This window comes from Neolamprologus multifasciatus, chromosome 3 (assembly GCF_963576455.1).
Source record: "Neolamprologus multifasciatus chromosome 3, fNeoMul1.2, whole genome shotgun sequence".
In the NCBI taxonomy this organism is placed as follows: Eukaryota; Metazoa; Chordata; class Actinopteri; order Cichliformes; family Cichlidae; genus Neolamprologus; species Neolamprologus multifasciatus.
In genome coordinates, this window is record NC_140441.1 from 19,787,446 (window position 1) to 19,806,944 (window position 19,499).

Genomic DNA, 19,499 nt, shown 5'->3' on the forward strand with positions numbered 1-19,499 from the left:
ACGTGTCTCGTGGTTAGTATCATGGTTGCTAGGCAACCTGAACAGCGCGACGAAGCATATACCGTCCCATTTCACAAGCCTCTCACTTCCGCACTTCTCGTACTTATAGTACGCACCGTACGTAGTACGCCTAGTGCGCGTACTTCAAGCGTGCAGACCCTGAAATGGGACACAGCTAACAAGTCCGCAGTGTTATGTGTTGCTTACTAGTGCCATGAATATGTTCCAGTGTGCTGCTGCTCTTTGCCTTATCACCTTTGAGTGTCAACAGGTAAGACCAGATAAGAGAGATGCTAACAGTGACCATTAACTTAATGGTCACTGTTAGCATCATATGTTGATTATATAGACTGAAACATCTCAATTATTTGCAGTAGGAGCGCAAGCGTGGACTACACTGTCTCCATTCATGTTCACCTCATACAAGGAAGGTTTTGAGTACATCTCCAGCATATGCCACCAACAGAAATATTGTGATTCTGCAGAATTTGATGACTGAACGATTTTGTGGAGTGGTCTGTGGGTGGGATATCTGCTCACTGAATGAGGATACCAGAGACGATTGGGAGGACAGCTACACAACCTGCGTTTCTCCTGGTGGTGGAGGAGTACAATTTTGGAGGAGTACATTTTTTTAACTGCATAAATAAAGGTTATATAAAAGTCACTGCCAAAAACTGATTGCGGCTTCTACCTTGTTACACGAATGTTGTTTGTGGCTCAAGATGACTTTATGTCATCCATAAGGGATGCATTTGACATATGTTTAACATATTATAGCCCAACAAGTTACTTATAGCAGTTTAAATACGAGCAATCAGTTTTTGGCAGACAAAAACTGATTTGGCAGACAACTATCTGAGTAGACAATCACTTTTTGGCACAACAGGGGCATCCACATCGATCACAGGCTGAACTGGTAGACCTGTATAGACCAGGCTGTATACAGAGCTGAGAAAGCTTATTTATTGAGTTTTCTGTCTGTTAGCTGTGGTGGGTGCTGTGTACTTTGCTGTGGTCTGAGGAGGGATGCAGCATCAGAGCTGATGACACCAACGGACTAATCAGGAAGGCTGGCTCTGTGATTGGCTGCAAACTGAAGACTTGAAGTTATTGTGGAGAGGAAGTGACTGATCAAACCACTTACTGGTCAGGCAGCAGAGCATCTTCTCTAACAGACTGATTCAGCTCAACTGCTAAAAGGACAGATACACAAAATCCTTTATACCCCTGTGTATAAATACAATGCATGTGTCTGGCAGAGACATATCTACTACTTTTTGTTTTTCTTTGCAAACCATGAAAAATCAAAAATATTAAAGACTCAACGAATAAACTTTGTTGATGGAAGCTTACATTTTATTGAAGAAGGTCGGTGTCAGTTTAATCATAAAGCATTAAAATACAAGCTGTTGTTCATCTTCTGTTTGAAACAACCCATTTAACTCCTCCCCCCTTAAGCCAGCGTTCTTTGAATTGGCTCCAACTCACAAACAGAAAGTTTGTGAGTTGGTTTGTGAGTTTGTATATGTGTGCATGAGGGTGGGAATGCATGTCTGTGTCTGTGTGTGTCTGTTTGTCTGTGTCTATATGTCAGGTCGGGTCTTAAACTCCACCTTTCTGGGAACTCCCAGGCCCTCCAAGTGTAGAGGCCTATCTCCCCTCACCACACTCCCTGCCGGTGACTGATGCCCTCAGGGGTCGGTGCATTGTTGGTTCTTGGTGTCCGGGGCTGGGCGCTCAGGTATGTACCAGCTCACTCCCGGTGGCTACTTGGCGGGGCCTGGCGCCTGTTGCTCGGTCAGGCCTCTTCCGGGGTGCGGAGGGCCCTCGGGCCTCCGGCCTCTGTGCCTGCGGCTCGGTTCACTCTGGCACAGCTGGCTGCCGGCAGAGCCGGCGGGCACGCCGGTGCAGCCCCCTCTAGCTTCTGCCCGGTGGCTACTGGGTGACCCCTCATCTGGGGATCCTCAGCCCTTCCCATGAAGGTGGCACGGATGCCCCTCCGGTGGTCCTCCTTGGGCTCTTGCACTCTGGGGCCTCTGGATGTCTGGGGCCTGGATCTCCTCCATGCCTGCTTCATGCCCTGGGGGACGGGGCTATGGCTCTCTACATCCTCTAGCAGACCATTACATGGGGAAACCATTTGAATACAAGCGCACCGATCCACACAGGTGTGCACACGGGTGTTCACTGATCGTAGACTTAAATCACACCTTTCTTGGCTGCTACTTCAAAGCACATTGTGCGCTGTCTGTCCTGCGTGCTGCACAACAACATTCAATATTTAGTATTTACTGCTGTTTACACTTAGCTAGATTAATGCAATGGTGTTGTGTTTAGTATGTTGCTTTGTTTTGTTTTGTTTTTTGCTTGTTTTCTATTCTTTTTCTCTCAACAGGTGATCCAGGAGATATTTTTTTCCCCCCTTTCTCACTGTCCCTCTCCCCTTCTGTTTTTCTTTTCCTTCCTCTTTCTTTCGCCCTTTCCTATCCCTCACTCATGTCTGTCCCGTCTGTAACAACTGAAAATAAAATAAAATAAATAATAAAAACAAAGGTCGATCAAATGGACCAATACGGCAATGCCATGATGATCCATTTGGCAAAATAAATCCATTGGGTATCCTTGTTGGTCTTCAGACAACAATTCTGATGCCTAAAGAACCAAATGGGACAGGCAAAAAAAAAAAAAAAACAAACAGAAAGTTTGTGGGTGGAGCTTCAGTACTCACAGCCAGACTTATGTGGTTAAGATGACAATCCAAGGATATCAGTTCTCACTTACGCCAATCATATCAATATCAATATGTTCTTAGAGTCTGTTCTTAAAATAAAATGGGAAGTGTGACATGAACGCGTAGTTTAATTCTTCTTTTTAAGCATAAATGACACATGAATGTTTCTCCTACTAAAAATCATCCATGAATCAAAAATTTGACTTACTAACTCAAACATTTGAGAAAATAAGATGACAACCTGAAACGTTGATTTATGGATGATAAAAAGAAAAGCTCCCATACCATGTATCTTCGTATCACTATGGTCACAAGTGAAGGACTCTTGGTGTTGTTATTGGCAACACCTGTGCTGCCATGAAACTGGTCTGCTGATTGAAAGATGGCTTGATTTCTAACAGGCTACACATGGGGGTGTAGCGGTTGCCCGGCTGGTGTGGTAATAAAAGCTGGTTTGGGTTTCAACCATGCATGGTGCCAGTGTGACCAGGATATGCAACGCGACAGTTGAGCTTGTGTTGGTTAGCAGGTGTAGTTTGCTAGCATCCAGGCTAGTTTTAGACACTACCAACACATCAGTGGCTATGGCCTTTTGCTTTTGCTTTGGGTAAGGTGTTTTCCACACCAGTTTATGAGTTGCTCCTGAAGCAGCTTTCTTCCATGAGACTTAAATCCGTTTTATCTTACAGAGTGCTCTTTCTCCTGTCGCTGCGGACAGCTGCAACGCGTGATATTCCCAGTGGTGAGCTTTAAATGTTTGCTTCTCGTAAGAGCAGCTGTGAAAAGCAATGCAAAAGCAACCTCTAAAATCTTTAATCATGCAGGAGTTCTTCAAATGGAGTGTCGTGAGCGTTACTTCATGATAGCTGTTGGTCTCTCCTTTGCTGGGGATAAACCTCGCTTTGAGGCTGTCGGTGAGTCTCTGACTGGCTGTAACTCCATCCTGGTGCATGTTAAATCTCACTAACCTCTGGATTGTCACCCAGACAGCACAGGCGTACACGCCATCACCGAGGAGTACGCGGCAGAGTGTGGCTACACCATCAGTCTTCTCCCAGTTCTCGGCCACGTGGAGCTCAGAGCCTCTTACTTCAGCTGCCATACTAATGATGCAGTATGCTCCAACACAATTTATCCAGACTTAATTACTGCACGTTAAGTGTCTGTTCTGTTCTCTATGATGGCAACCTGGTGTTCCCATGCACTTACTTAGGCTGATGAAGTGTTCACGTTCAACTTCAACCTGATTGTGACGCGTGGAGGGAAGCAGGCCACATATGCGCTGAACAAGACCTGCACTCTGTCACTCCCGTGGTCTCCCCGAGAGGTTACCTGTGAGGTCAACTACATGGAAGTAAGCTTGGATTCAACCTGTAGCATTTTTATCCAGGGAACTCCTTGAGATCTCTTATAATCCTGGATTTTCTGCAGGTGTCTGTGAGGAGTGAAGCAACGTGTCCGCATGAGGAAAACGGCGATTCTGCTTTCAAACCCGTATGTTTCACCTTAAGTGCAACTGCCAAACCTAATTTTTATGCACAGCTAAAATGACAAATTTGGGAGGGCTTCTCTTGAAATATATTTCCTCTTAGGCCCTTTACTCAGATTGGAAGGTGATGTTTCAAGGAGCAGAGGATCAGTTTCTGCCCATGAACCTCTCTGAAGCTCGGAAGCTGGGTTACGTGTTTGCTCTCACAGATGAGAGGCTTGTGTTTCGGACACCATATGAGCAACCCCATTCTTTCAGCACTGAGGTAAAGGGAGGAGAAACTGTAAAGGTTATCTTATTCCCGGCTTATGTAAAATTTCCAACTTGTTTCGTTTTTCCAGGTGAATGGCGTTCCAGTAGAGGTGGTCCATGCAGTCCTGTTCTCGAGGCAAAGCTGGGTTGTCCTTGTGGTCGATCTGTTGGCTGCTTGCTCGATGCGTCAGTATTAATCCTGGTGTTTTGGGGGGGTTGCTTTTGGGGTTTGGTTTTTTTTTGTTTTTTTTAACCCAAATACTTATAAGGAAACAACAATGGCGTGTCCACAGATAATGGGTCATATGACGGTGGCTATATGATGTGGGAGACTTCTGAGCTGCTCCACAGTCTGGTGTCTCCCTTAAATGAGACGGAGGTCAGCATTGGAGCCAATGGGAAACTTGTGGAGAAAAAAGTTGCAAAGGAGAGGGGCTACACCGTGGAGAAGATTAACACCACCCTGCAAGTCAGTATCCCTTACAAAGCTGAAGGAGGATACAGGAAGGTAAGAAGGCACTAGAGCTGTAGACTTGGACTCAGCAGGTCTTCAAATCACAGCAGAGCTTTCAGGTTAAGACGAAATATTAGTGACGTAGCCTGACTCTCTTGCAGAGCTTTGTGTCTCAAGACCTCTACGAATACTACGTTTTTCGTCTCTACTTGGAGCAGATCTCAGTTGACGAGGCTGAGATTGCGGCCAGGCTTCGTTTTCACAGGATTATAGTCACTCCCCTGCTGCGATGCCACATTTTCACTGAAAATCGTAAGTGTATCTAATGCACTGCATCACATTGCTGTGGTCATATTCTGATGGGCTTTTTGTTTCAGAAACTCTTGTAAGAGAGCGTGCATTCACCATCTATCTCGGCGGTGTCCCCGAAGACGTGGTGTTGGTTTCTATTCAGCTGAATGGACGAGAATTTACATTGCCACTTACAAATACGAGCACCTACAACCTCACTGAAGTTCTCCACCCCAACGGCACCCATGGATACACACTGATGGTGCTTTTTGATGATCCTATTGTCAAACTGCAGGTAATCTTTGGGATTAACACCCCCCCGTATTTCATGCTGGTTCTTAAAATCTTAAACTAACATGTTTCCTGTTAGTTCTCCAGAAAAGCCGTGGCAATGCAGCACATCCTGAGTGTCAACTACACACTGGCTGTTCAGCCTGGAAATGAGCCTTATTATCATGAAACAACAGTCACAGCTCTAACTCGTGTCTGTAAGTCTTGAACTTGTGTTTAGTCTTCGGCTCAAGCATGAAATGGTATTAAGTAATCCTGTATCCAACAGCGCCTCCTGTCTTTGATGCCAACTGTTTGGAGTCCAGCATACACTTTAAGCTGGACCATCGGCCTTTTGATTACTTTTGGGAGCTTGCCATCGGCTCAGATGTGCTAACGTCAAACCTGGCAGACCGGCGTGGCTACATCTTGAGTAATGACAGCCAGAGTCTGCGGCTTGATGTGCCGCTATTCACTAATGGGTATAAATACCAGGTAGACGAGGGAAATGCTATTGGCATCATCAGTTTGTTCTTAATAGGCTTGAATTGTGTTTAAATGTAGAAGTACTGCATGTGTTTGGCAGGACATCACTTTGAAGGGATTCTCAGGAACTTTTGAGATCCTTGTGAGAGTTCGTGAAACATCAGAAGTCCAGACGTCCACAGTTAAGACCTGCCTGTTCAATCCCAAAGAATTCATTAGTAAGTGCATTCAGTCTTGACTATTGCAGACGGTCTCAGAGTTACCCATCATGTTAAAATTCAATTGTCTGTGCAGTGTGTTCGACCAATGGGAAGGTGAACGTGGTGGCTAACTTGTCTCTGCCAATCCCAAGTGGAGGGAGCCCAGCTGAAACCAGCCTCAGGGACAAATCCTGTCAGCCTAAAGATGCAGATGGCACCAGGGCTCTCTTTTCTTTTGCTGTTAATGACTGTGGAGCTATAATCATGGTAATGAACAAATGTTCTCTTATGTATCATTTGTACCATATATTAAAATGCTTTTATTTTACTTAGCTGGGCAGGGACTCTGTGACCTATAAAAATGAGATAATCTTCAGCTCGGTGAGAAATCCAGAAAATCTGAGCAGTAAAAACAGGTATGCATCCTCACCCTCAACTACTTGGGTTTTCACCCTTCAACTACTAAACTGTAACTTGTATTCCAGGGTCTTGCTGGAGTGCAGATATACTGTGGCTGGATTACATGCCCTCTTCTCGGCATACAAGTTTGAGTCTGACACAGTTGGCGTTGGTCGTATTGTGCATTCTAACCGCATCATTGAAGGTGGGTGGTTTAACAATTAAACAGCCTATCAGTGTCACTGAAAATGTTAAGTTAAATTATGTTCTTACTCTAGGTCCCGCAGTGGATCCCACTAGTGCATCCAGCAGCTCGGTGACCATACGACCTCGTTACCAGCCTTCTGCAAAGTACATCAAAGTGTCGAGTTTCTTAAAGAATCTCTCAAACAAAGGTTGAGCACTACTTTTAAACCAGGTAGAATTTACCAGCATTGGAAGTGTCTAAATTGTAGTATTTCTCTCCACAGGACTAAAGGAATCTTCACAAGTTAATGTATTTACTGTCATTTAAAGAACTAAGACTTAAACTATTATTTTTATGTAATAAAGACTTAAATGAAGCATGTGATCCATTCTTGTCAGTTTGTCACTTAAGGTACGCTCACACTGCAGGCGAAAGCGCATCAAATCTGACCTTTTTTTCTTTTCTTTTTTTGACCCTATGCGACCCATCAGATCATGGTATGACAGGTTGAACAGCACAAATCCAGTCTTTTCAAATCCGACCAGTAGTGGTGTGTCGAATCGTGTGTCGAGTAATCTCGGGGGCGTTTCTGTGAAGCGCGTATCGAGGCTTGCTTTGATTACGTATGCAGTGACGTTCGAGGCCTCGCGGGCAGTCCGTACCACGTGACTGATTCAGGGACTGGTTCACCGGTTCGCGCCAGATTCGAAATAAAATGGGCAGAAAAACACAGCTGATTTCCCATCACACTGTGTTGTGGGATTGGATTACGTGCGTGTTACATAGTTACTTGAGCATTTCTTCTTCGATGGAACCAGGAAGGAAGAGATTTTTATTTTATCTCTCCTAATAAAGTATGCACACAGTAATAAATATCACAAATGATAAGCACCATAATATAAATAAACAACACTACAGATCCTATAATCTGATTTCTGTCTTTGAGTTTATTAAAAAAGTGAAGCGCCAAATACTAGTTTGTGTCATTATCCAGATGTACATAAGCATGATTACACAGGTACTAGCGGGTTTTGATTATCGATTAAAATCGATTCTAGCTTGGATAACGTGATATCGATTCATTAAAATCCTGAATCGATTTTTAATATAAATATTACTACATTTCAACCACCACCAAACAGCTAAAACAGTAAATGAGAGCAGGTACACTGATTCTGCACAAAGACGTAAACACAAAGCGCTGACGCATCAGAATAAATGAGATGTCGCCTTTCTCACCAGACAGCGTGGACACGGTCGGGGCTGAAAGCCGACAGCTCACTGATTCTAATCTAAGGCATCTGCTGTGATGCTTACACATTAGATAAAGTCTCGAAAGTGTCAGCTTTCTTTTTTTTTTTTTTTAGTTATAAAAATATGCAAATGTACTGATCTATGATCTGAATTATACTATTGACTGACTGTCTGAGGCTAACAGTTACACAATCATACCAAAACTCTGTCCTGATAGTTTCCACTTTCTCTTTTGTATCACACATACTGAGACAATATTCGGGATAAATAACCAAGAAAACAATTTATTTATTCAGTTTAGAGGTTTACACATCATTATAATCACAGAGCCCGCTTCACTTGAATTGTCCACTTGATGGCGCAGTAGAGCAAATGAATCATCTCAATGCTTCGAATCATGAGTCGACCAATTGGGTGGAAAGCTTCAGTTCATCATGAGGCTTCATCTCACCATCACTACCGACCAGGTCACTTTCATATGTGGTACTGAATCCGGTACATATTTGATGTGTTAGAAAGTGCCAGCTGTTTGCTTTAATGTAATATGACCATTCAATCTTTTACATCACTGACACAAGACAGACGCCAATTATCAGCACTGGAGAAGACCAACCTCTGCACAGAGGTAGGAGCCCCCCTCCCATTCAGTGTCCTTTCTCTAATTTGTCAAACTTTGGTCTGTTACTACTGCAGAAATTGTTAGACTGCTGCAACAACACCTAGCTCTGTAGCTGCCATTTGTACTTCGGTAAACGGCGTGTTGTGTGTGTGTGTGACGTCTTCTGCACATGCAGGCCGCTTTGAGGGCCATGAACTGTTCACACGAGAGCGCATTTGCTGAAACTTGTACAAGACTGGGAATCGGTGTCAGAATTACTGTAACATGGGCCTAAAGATTTTATGAAGTCTTTGTATGACTAGGTGAAACTCGGAAAATGGCCTCGCATCTATGTAGCTACTAAAAGTTCTTTGCTACTAAGATCTGACCTTAAAGCATTTAATTCTGGGAACTTTAAAGCGGTGTTCAAATGGCTCATTGCAAAGCTGGAACAAGCTGTGTAAACACTTAATACTTGATTTACTGACCTCACATCATTGGCTTTAACTTGTTCCATATCAATGACATCAGTTTACTGTAATCATGACAAAATATAAATTGGAATTTTGCTTAAACCATCAAAACTTGGTGTTGTCAGCTTTAGGTCACAAATGCTTCTCATCTATAGATATTCCATGAACTACAGTCGCTTTATGAAGAGCACTGAAGCCAATAAAAACCAGTACTGGAAATACAAACTCTGGTTTTAATGATCCACTCAGTTGACAAGTTGAGGTAGTGTTATTTATGACCAGTTTTATTAAGTAACTGCAACAAGTAAGGGAATGAAGCCAGGTGAGACACAAACTGCAGGCATGTCTTTAAGACAGACTTGGATGAAATAATTTCCTGCTTCCAAATTCAGGTAAGAGGTTTCTGTACCACCCTGTTGAATCCAGAATCTAATTTAAAATATAAAGGTCAGGCCCATCTTAAAGACCTCATCGTACCGTTTCACCCCAATAAAGCACGTTGCTCTGACTGCTGGTTTACATATGGTTCCTGCTATTTAAAAGTAGAATGGGAGGCAGAGCCTTCAGCTGTCAGGCCCCTGTTGTGAGGACAGCTCCCAGTTTGGATTCTGGAGACAGACACCCTCTCTGCTTTTAAGATTAGGTTCCAAGCTTTCCTATAAAGCGTATAGTTAGGGTTGGATTAGGTGGCTCAGGATTCCCCCTTAGTTATGTTGCAATAGGCGTTGGCTCTTGAGGGCTTCCCATGATGCACTAAATGTTTATTCTTCACTTGCCTTTTTTTTTTTTCAATTCCAAATTTTGCATGTATACCATCTGTTTTATTTTTGTTGCACATATTTAGTAGGCTAGACTTTTTATCGAGGGGTGGAGGGCGGCACCTAACAACCATACGATCTACTTCTGAAACACTTCATTGCATATTTATTACATTACAGTGTGAAAAAAAAGTGGTGCAGTTCCTCCCTTGTCCACCAGAGGGTGCTGCAAGAGCCTTACTCCAATCCTGTGATTGAACTTCAACTTGTGATCCACTGAGGATTTCAACAAGATTTGAAAATGAAATCCAAAAAAAGAAATATAAGATCGAGACATATTCACAAATGACTGGAGATTTATGTTTCAGTGCACTTTAAAGTATTTATCAATGGGAATATCACAGTTTGAAATTGCACACACAGACAGAAGGGCCAAACGTTAAGCTCAAGAACCTTTGCAACTTTATCAGTAGCACCTAAAGTGCACTGAAAACCCTGCATCAGGCTAGGGAAGAAGCCTGAAGCCGTCATATCAGTACTTATATTCTGATAGTGTCACTGGCCAATCAGAGGCTCTCAGAGTTACACTCACAGGTGCAGCCTTTGAATAATCAACTCATCTTTAAATCACTTGCAGCTGATGCTAAAAGTGAACTCTGCTTTTAAATTTCAGGGGTCAAGAAATGTACTAACAAATGCAACTGAGCTCACACAGACTACTGCTGCTGTGGTTTGGATATCCCAAACCTGTGATTTACTTGAGCTTGTGTTGGTTAGAAGTGTAGTTTGCTAGCACTCAGGCTGGCTTTAGACCCTGCCAACATCAGTGGGTATGGCGTTTAAGTTTAGGTAAGCTGCCTTAGTGGAAAATCATCAAGTTTATTTATGAAGTTAATTTCCAATTAGGTTTTCTGTCACATGTCCCTCTGTGTTGCAGTGTGGCCTTTCTCCTCTCCGTGTGCTCAGCTGCAATTTGTGATCTCATCACGGATGGTAAAATGCATGTGATTAGGGAGTGTGATTTTAAAAATACTGGTAATCTGTACTTAAAACTTGCTTTGTTCATGCAGGAGTTCATATGGAGTGTCGTGAGCGTTATTTCATGATAGCTGTTGATCTCTCCTTCACTGGAAAGGAACTTCGCTTTGAGGCTGTGGGTAAGTCCCCCTTAAAAGCTTCCCTTCTGCATTGGAGCATTTTTTTAAAAGCTTCTTTCGTCTGATAATTCTGGCCACTACTGAACTGCATGACTACTGAGGTTGTCTTCTTTTTGTAAAGATAGAACAGGAGTGTATGCCATCACTGAACAGTATGCTGCAAAGTGTGGCTATACCGTGAGTGCTCTCCCTCTCCTGGGCCACGTGGAGCTCAGAGCTTCTTATTTCAGCTGCCACACTGACAGCAAAGTATGTGCAAGCAGTCAAATAAGCAGAAATGTGCTGCTGCGTAAAGAGAGAAGGCTTTGATAAATTTTCTCTTCTGGGTATTTCAGGATGACATGTTCTTCTTTAATTTTAACTTGATCGCTACACATAAGGAAAAGGAGGCCAGCTATGCACTGAACAAGACCTGCACTTTATCTCTCCAATGGTCTCACAGAGAGGTTACCTGTGAGATGAACTACATGGAGGTAAATTTGGATTTTTGTTTTCACTGAAGATTTCTTTTTAAATGTACAGTCAGTAATTTTTTTGAGGCTTTTTTTTTTTAAATAGAGGAAAAAATGAATACTGAACTGATAAATATAAATTAATCTATATTTGCATGTCCCCCAAACACGTTCTTATAATTAATCAATTTAAAAATGCACAGGAGCAGGTTTGCATTTTTTTCCCCTCTGAGAATGGGTTGCAGTCACTAAAGACATAAACATGAAGGACAATGCCACCCACACAGTAATAAAATGTCATAATCTTCCTCACCTTCTGAACTTAAGTTAGAACTTTTAAAATAAAGTGCTTCACTGACTCATTGACTTGTATCAGGCTAGTTTAGTTTTGCAGTCTCTCTGTGAGTAAAGGTGGATGCTTCTCACTTGGCATTGAAAGCTGAGGTATGCAGTGGACTGATGGCATTCCACAGAAAGTGGCAAACTGGATGTGGGAATCTGCATCCCGGCTGGCAGTGGCCTTTATGGATTACGGTCCATGTAATGTTTTTGATCTCTTGGCTGACTAAAACATGTCTGTTCTATAGCAGCCACCGTAGCTAGGATTATACACTTGAATAGAAAGAGGGTAAGAAAACAGAACTTGGTTGACTGCAGTCTGCACTCTACTCATAATCTAGTGGTGAAAATTTTACACCCTGTAATTTGGTGAATTCTGTGCAGGTGTCTGTGAGGAGTGACGTTACCTGTCCGATTGTCCCAATCGGACACAACAAGAATGCAGTCAGAGCTGTAAGTCTTACACTCGGGTAAATCTCTCACTCAGGAAGTAAACGGTCTTAAGATTTGTACATTTCCTCCAGGTACGCAGCACCACTTCTTCAGACTGGCAGGTGACTTTTCAAAGACCGGAGAAGCAGATGCCGTCCATGAATGTGTCACAAGCACGGAAGCGGGGCTATACGTTTGACTCGAGGGATGGAAGACTTCTGTTTCGAACGCCCTATGGACAGCCTGACTCGCTGAGCACTGAGGCAAACCACAGATTCAGAATCTGCATTTGAACCATTGACGCAAAGCAAGGCTTACATGCATTTCTCTGCAGGTGGAGGATGTTCCAGTGGAGGCAGTGTATGCAACTGTGTTCTCCAGACAAAACTGGGTTGTCCTTATGGTCGACCTCTTAGCTGCTTGCTCCATGTGTCAGTATCTGCTTTTATGTCATTTTAGTGACTTTCTGCTTAGGATCAGGTGGTCTTGCAATGTTGTTCCTCTTAACAGATGAAGGTTACTTTGATGACGGGGGCTATATGATGTGGAAGACTCCAGAGGCGCTGTACCCGAGTGTCGGTGGCACACAGATCAGGATTGGACTGAACGGGGATCCCATGGAGCAGCTAATTGCAGAGAAGAGGGGATACATTGTTGAGAAGCACAAAGGCACAGTCCATATCGGCATCCCTTATAATGCTGAAGGAGGACACAGGAAGGTCAGAGGATGGATATTTAATCTGAGCTGAGGATCATACAAACTTGGAAATTTCTTTGCAGTGCATGCTAAGTGTAGCTTTTGGATTGCTCTGAGGATGCTTTGTAAAATGTTGAATTGGATGATGCACAGGGATGGCTTGTTTAAGCATTTAATAACTTGAATAATTCTCCAAACTAGGGGAAAAACTGGAGAGCTCGGCACAACCGCATTTGTTGTAACTGTGTGCATTCTGTAATCTTGTTGCCTTTTTAAAGACAGGAAGTAGGCCAGCAATGACTCTCGCTTTAGAAAGCAGATTGCGAACAGGCGATATTCCTGAATAGTGTTCAGTTTAATCACAGATGAGCTGATGAGCTGATGAGCGGATTCATTGCAACATTTCGGACAGTGACTGCAATCCAAGCCAGAACAGATTGTTATCCTATTTTTACTCTAGAGATGTTGGTCTTTGTGGCCATGTGACTAATTTATCTTGTATTACATCCTTTGTGAAACATATTTTAGTCAGACTAGCAGTTTATCTAATGGTAGAGATTGAAGTCATGCAAACTGCATGTTTGTCTTTCAGAGCTTTGTTATTGGGAGCCTCTATGAGTTTTATGCCTTCGACCTCTCCGTGGAGCAGATCTCAGTAGATCGTGACTATGTAGATACCATGCTCCAGTTTCGCAGGACTCTGGTTACTCCCCTGTTGCCCTGCACGATTTTCACTCATAATCAAACAGTCCTTGAAGAACAGATGTTCACCATCTATCTCGGCAATGTTCCTGAAGATGTCATGTTAGTTTCTATCCAGCTGAATGAACAAGAATTTACGTTGCCATTTACAAATACGAGCACCTACAAAGTCACTGAAGTTCTTCACCCCAACGGCACCCATGGCTACACACTGAAGGTGCTGTTCCACGACCCTGTTGTCAAACAGAAGGTAACCCTGCCACCACCACGCCCTTGTGAAAATGATGACTCTTTGATTTTGTTTTGATATAAACACTTGTTACCCATGTTTGAAATAAATATTATTAACATTCACAACATGATGGCTTAAATCCTGCTCATCTTAGTGAATTTGTTTCTTTCATAGTTCTTTATAGAAAATGCAGTTCTTCAGTTTATACTGGATATTAACTACACGCTGGCTGTGCTACCTGGAAACGAGTCTTATTACCGCTTGGCATCCATTGTGGCACTGTTCACAGATGTCTGTAAGTTATTTGATTATTTACTCAATATTGGCAAAAGCTTTAAGAATGGTTAACAAGCTTGTATCCGACAGCACCTCCAGCCTTTGACGCGGTCTGCTCTGAGTCCGGGATACGCTTCAAGCTGAACCATCAGCCTTTTGACTATTTGTGGGAGTTAACCATCGGCTCAGATGTGCTAACCTCAGACCTGGCAGACCGGCGTGGCTACATCTTGAGTAATGACAGCCAGAGTCTGCAGCTTGATGTGCCACTTGCCACTCATGGGTATAAATACCAGGTAGATGAGGGAAATGCTATTGGCATCATCAGTTTGTTCTTAATAGGCTTGAATTGTGTTTAAATGTAGAAGTACTGCATGTGTTTGGCAGGACATCACTTTGAAGGGATTCTCAGGAACTTTTGAGATCCTTGTGAGAGTTCGTGAAACATCAGAAGTCCAGACGTCCACAGTTAAGACCTGCCTGTTCAATCCCCCAGAATTCATTAGTAAGTGCATCCAAGCTTTATTATCGCAGATGGTCTCAGTTACCCATCATGCTAAAATCCATCTGTTTATGCAGTGTGTTCGACTGATGGGATGATGACTGTGGTGGCAAACCTGCCTCCAGTAGTCTCAGGTGGAGGGAGAACATTAAGAATGAGCCTCATGGACAAATCCTGTGGGCCTAAAGATATGAATGGCACCAGGGCCCTCTTTTCTTTTCCAGTCAACAGCTGTGGATTCATATTTGAGGTAAAAGCTGAGTTTACTGACTTGTGGCATCCCCTCCCTGTGCTGCTTTGCCCTCACTTTGTACTTTTTCTTCAGCTTGGAAAAGATCACGTGACTTATCAAAATGAGATCTTCTACAAGAAGAATGACCAGAATACGGACTTGGTTTCTAGTGATGCCACTGAGAGGTATGAATCTCAAAACTTTCCTGTTAATTTATATATATATATATATATATATATATATATATATATATATATATATATATATATATATATATATATATATATATATATATATATATATATATATATATATATATATATATATATATATATAAATAATATATATTTTCCCCACCTGCATTGAAGGCTGTCCTTGTTTCCCAGGGTGATCGTGCAGTGTACATATCCTCTGTCTAGTCTCCATCAACTCTTTACAATGTACAGATTTGTGTCTGACACAGTTGGAGTTGGTAAAATCATCCGCACAGTGCAGCCCACAGCAGGTACAGTAACTTATTCACCTGCTGGAAATGATGCTTTGTTCAAAATTGAATTAATTTTTTTATGTTTCTAGGACTGCAACGTCCCACCAGAAAGCCCACTGCTGCACTTCAAAGCACCCCAAGACACACACAACCTGTTGTGTTTGTACCTGTTGTTCGTCCATCTGCTCGATACTTCAGCGTTTCTAGGGTTCTCAATCTTGCAGGTGGCTAACTGATAAATATCACTTTTTGGTGATCCCCTTTCAGGAGCTTAAAAAGTCAAGTTGTATTTTAAATGGGACAAAACTGCATTAAAGCTGACTTTGAAATTATTTGTCTTGTAAAGCTTTACTACACTGTACTTTGCATCATTTTTGACTGTTTCTGACACAAGATGTTAGAGATTGTCGACATTTCATTGTAAGGAACTCATGGTCATAAAAAAGGGGTAGAAATGAATAATTATGGCTCTCCAACGTTTAATTTTCTTTCTTCCCCCCCCCCCCCAAAAATCAAAGCCATGTTTTCACATATGCTGGTGTTACATCCCTGTAATATGCTATATATATGGTTAAAATATACCAAATGCAATAAGTATACACGTTTCATAGAACTAGTCTATAACTTTATTTTTCTTTAGCCCAGATAATTAAACATTTCAGTTACATAAAACATGTGAATTTTGATTTATGCACTGTATAGCCTGCATAATAAAGAAGTATGTAGCCCAATAAGTATAAAATCCAGCAAGCGACACAACATGGGGTGGTTATGTGTGAACCTAATAAAGCGACTCATGCGTTTATATTGCGCAAAAAAAAACAACGACATGTTTTGGAACTCTGTAAACTATCTAAGAGGACGTCGGCCTGATTAATTGCTGTAAGTCATGCACTACATGGTTTCTTATACCATTTGATTAAAAATGTGAATTTAAACACTTTATTAGAGACATTTACTTTTTTTCTCCGGATCCTATTTTAATGTTTACAAATATTAAGAGCATGACCGGAAATACATATATGCAGTCACACTGCGTTTCATACGTCAGTCAGCAGGTGTCGCTACCCCGACTTCTTTTAACGCCGCATAAACAAGTTAAGTTTATGAGTAGTTGCTACCCTTACCTCTCGAGCAACACAGCTGAACCACCATGAACAGCGAGGAGCATTTATCGGTGAGTGTTCTGTGACATCACTCTTTAGCTCACTTGGACTGCATGCGCAGGTCCTGCGGGTCAGCGGTGGTGATTTCATCGTCTGTCCTCCATCAGAAGCCCAGGAAGACGGTCCTGCCCCCTCTGTCCAACAGGACCCTGTACCACCCCTCCTTCCTGCCGCTGTACAGGGCCGCAGGTCTCCCACGCCACAGTCAAGAAAACGCTCAAACAGGTGAGTCACTTTTACCTAAACCGGCTCAAGGGGAGCTTCATCCAGCTGTTCAACCTCTGAGAGGACTCCCTGATTTCTCCCCAGCTCACCCCACCACGCCTGCAGAGTTCTTCTACACTGACCCCACCGTGTGCTGTGGCAGGAGGATCCCTAATAGACTCAGTGGGTTAAAGGTGAGTGAGAGACCATTTCATAACTGCACCAACAAAACACACTGTTGTGGAGAAGCTCCATTTTTCACACTCATTCATTTTCTAAGGATTAGTTCCTGCATGCCCAAATAAAGACTTGTATGGCTTTCCAGGGGCCAGAGTCCCACACAACAATACCACAGCTTAAGTATAACTAAATGCTCTGTCAGAGTCTGTCATCAAGACTTCACTCTCAAATAACTTTAAAAAATATTGTTGGTCTTTTGTAAACTACATTTTGCCTCCACTTCTGTTTACCCATCGTCCTCTACTCAATACATCCACAAACTGAAGTACCATCCTGTGGAAATTAACTTATCATATTAATCAGATTTCATAATCGCTGTGTGGTTACAGGAAAGAGTCCAGTGTGTCAGCGTTTTAATAACTGTGTTCAGTTAGGCCACATAGAAAAATGCACTCATCAAACGCCTTATGATAATTGTGTTTTCTTTTAGTTATTCTTTGAGTCGTTCAGTCAGGTTTTGTGCTGGTGTATTGTGATGCGACTGCATGACAGGCTTCCACCATGTTTTACAAATGGCTGTAGACACTTATTGTCGTACCTCTCTCCTCGCATTATTAACAATTTGAACTGAAAGTTTCACATTTGATTCATCCCTCCATCAGTGCAGTTCTTCTGTTTTATCCCCGTTTTCTTCATTATGAATGGCTTCTTGACAGCCACCCTTCCACTTAGACCATTTCTGATGATGCTTCAGTGAACAGTAGATATGTGTTAGGTCTTTGTTGGATGTTTTTCACCTGATTCTTAAAGACACGAGGTTCAGATATTGTTCACCACTTGCTATTTCATGCTCCACTTGCTAATTTTCCTTAATGTCTTTTAATAATAATAATAATGGATTGGATTTATATAGCGCTTTACAATGCCACTATTCATTCACTCTCACATTCACACACTGGTGGAGGCAGCTACGGTTGTAGCCACAGCTGCCCTGGGGCAGACTGACAAAAGCGAGGCTGCCATATCGCGCCATCGGCCCCTCTGGCCAACACCAGTAGGCAGTAGGGTAAAGCGTCTTGCCCAAGGACACAACGACCAGGACAGAGAGCCCGGGGATCGACCCGGCGACCTTCCGGTTACAGATACGCTTCCCAACCCCCTGAGCCACGGTCTCCCCGAGGACACCCTGGTGCCAAAATACTATTTGATGCCTGTCCGAGTTAACACTATTTGATTCAGTGAAAGGTGCAAAAGAAATGGGAACAAATGTGTTGTTTTTGGAGCGACACACAGCTGTTCTTTCTTTCATCTCATTTCTCTCAGGTATTTGATTGCTTGCAGCTCAACACGCCACGACCCATCATGTCCGCCTGCCTGGCCCCACCAAACCGCCCAGACCCATTCAGATCAGGACCACACCCCACTAGAGATCTGGGTAGTCCCACTTGGAGAACACAAACCATTCACCCTCAGATGCAGCCAAGGCAGGTTGTCCTCCAGCTTACACAGGAAGAGGACCAGGCCGTTACTAACCTGCTGAAACTGCACTACCAAATGGACGACGACTCAAACCTCAGTCATCCTTGTGCTAAGGATGGTGAGGAGGGGTACAAACCTGCTCGTGGTGCACTGATAGAGGGAACGGTTTGGTCAGATGCAGAGCTTGAAGTCGCTGACACTCTCTCGAGTCAATTAAAAATAAATTATGTTGACTTGTTGAAGGCCCAAAACCGAAATGAAACTGCAAACACTCCTCCTGGTCCCCTGCTATGCCCAAGCCCTCAAACACACCAGGAAGCTGAAGCTCCACTTGCATTAGGAAGTAGCGCCGTTCCCCTGAAGACATCCCCAGTGATCAAGAGCACAGTGAGTGTCTTTGAAGGGTTTATGGAAGCAAAGGAACAGAGGCTCTCAGATTTGGAGGGCGATGCCGTGGACGTGCTCCTGAGCCTTATGGATGTTGATATCACACAGTGACTGTGCTCAATATTTCTGTTCTCGGCTCTTGTGTTTGAGCATTGTATTTGCACTTTACCCAGTTTTTGATTTTGCACAGGTTCCTCTGACAGACGAGAACTTTATAATGTTCAGTAAACGTTACTGAGAAACAAAGAGCCAGTTAAAAAGACAAAAGGTTTTATTAAAATATGTCCTGAAGGAGAATCACCCTGTTGTAATTTACAACATACTATACAGACCAGACCCCATTTCCTGATGCCCTGCAGGGGGAGCTACAGCACCACTCCACAGTGGGTACTGACAAGCTAACAAGCTAGTCAAAAGCACAACTACTAAAAACATAAAAAACATAAAGTTCAAGCACAGTTTGCACATGCTGAAAGCATAAACCCCGTACTTCACAATTGTGTACTTCTGTTTTCAATTAAAAGGCACTTCCTGATTTTATGTCTGTTTTCTGGTGAAATTTTAAAACGTTAACATCTTTCAGCTGAGATGCATTTGGGGGATTTTTTGGTTTTTTTTTTTAAGACTCCTTCTCTTCTCTAATCCGGCCAACCAAGTGTCACATAGCACTTAAAAACAGGGCATTGTTTGTGTATTGACAACTAAATGTTTCCAGCCAACACCCAGCTCC

The 19,499-nt window shown here is 42.8% G+C and overlaps 3 protein-coding genes across 5 annotated transcripts; all 3 read left to right on the forward strand.

Annotated features, from left to right (window-relative positions):
- Nucleotides 1-3,190: 3,190 nt before the first annotated feature.
- On the forward strand, nt 3,191-7,138 carry LOC146521927 (uncharacterized). Its single transcript, XM_085153768.1, has 19 exons — nt 3,191-3,341; nt 3,424-3,476; nt 3,559-3,648; nt 3,721-3,848; nt 3,948-4,088; nt 4,166-4,228; nt 4,327-4,488; nt 4,565-4,661; nt 4,769-4,983; nt 5,091-5,241; nt 5,307-5,515; nt 5,591-5,708; nt 5,780-5,985; nt 6,077-6,194; nt 6,271-6,443; nt 6,510-6,592; nt 6,662-6,780; nt 6,854-6,970; nt 7,046-7,138. The coding sequence occupies exons 1-19, from the start codon at nt 3,202-3,204 to the stop codon at nt 7,087-7,089; spliced, it is 2,427 nt and encodes an 808-aa protein (XP_085009894.1). The 5' UTR covers nt 3,191-3,201; the 3' UTR covers nt 7,090-7,138.
- A 3,368-nt stretch (nt 7,139-10,506) lies between these two features.
- Nucleotides 10,507-15,685, forward strand: LOC146521928 (uncharacterized). The gene is made up of 17 exons (XM_085137686.1): nt 10,507-10,694; nt 10,783-10,838; nt 10,916-11,002; nt 11,124-11,251; nt 11,338-11,475; nt 12,178-12,246; nt 12,318-12,488; nt 12,560-12,656; nt 12,736-12,944; nt 13,515-13,874; nt 14,031-14,151; nt 14,223-14,428; nt 14,520-14,637; nt 14,712-14,884; nt 14,960-15,051; nt 15,253-15,371; nt 15,443-15,685. The coding sequence occupies exons 1-17, from the start codon at nt 10,678-10,680 to the stop codon at nt 15,583-15,585; spliced, it is 2,304 nt and encodes a 767-aa protein (XP_084993812.1). The 5' UTR covers nt 10,507-10,677; the 3' UTR covers nt 15,586-15,685.
- A 268-nt stretch (nt 15,686-15,953) lies between these two features.
- Nucleotides 15,954-18,880, forward strand: LOC146521929 (uncharacterized). 3 transcript variants are annotated; one of them, XM_085137718.1, is made up of 3 exons: nt 15,954-16,744; nt 16,829-16,917; nt 18,227-18,880. In XM_085137718.1, exons 1-3 carry the CDS (start codon nt 16,573-16,575, stop codon nt 18,878-18,880), a joined length of 915 nt encoding a protein of 304 aa, XP_084993844.1. In that variant the 5' UTR covers nt 15,954-16,572. The 3 variants fall into 3 exon arrangements, with proteins under 3 accessions (XP_084993844.1, XP_084993835.1, XP_084993827.1); XM_085137709.1 differs by having other exon boundaries at nt 15,954-16,530; nt 16,627-16,917; XM_085137701.1 differs by having other exon boundaries at nt 15,954-16,917.
- The last annotated feature ends 619 nt before the right edge of the window (nt 18,881-19,499 follow it).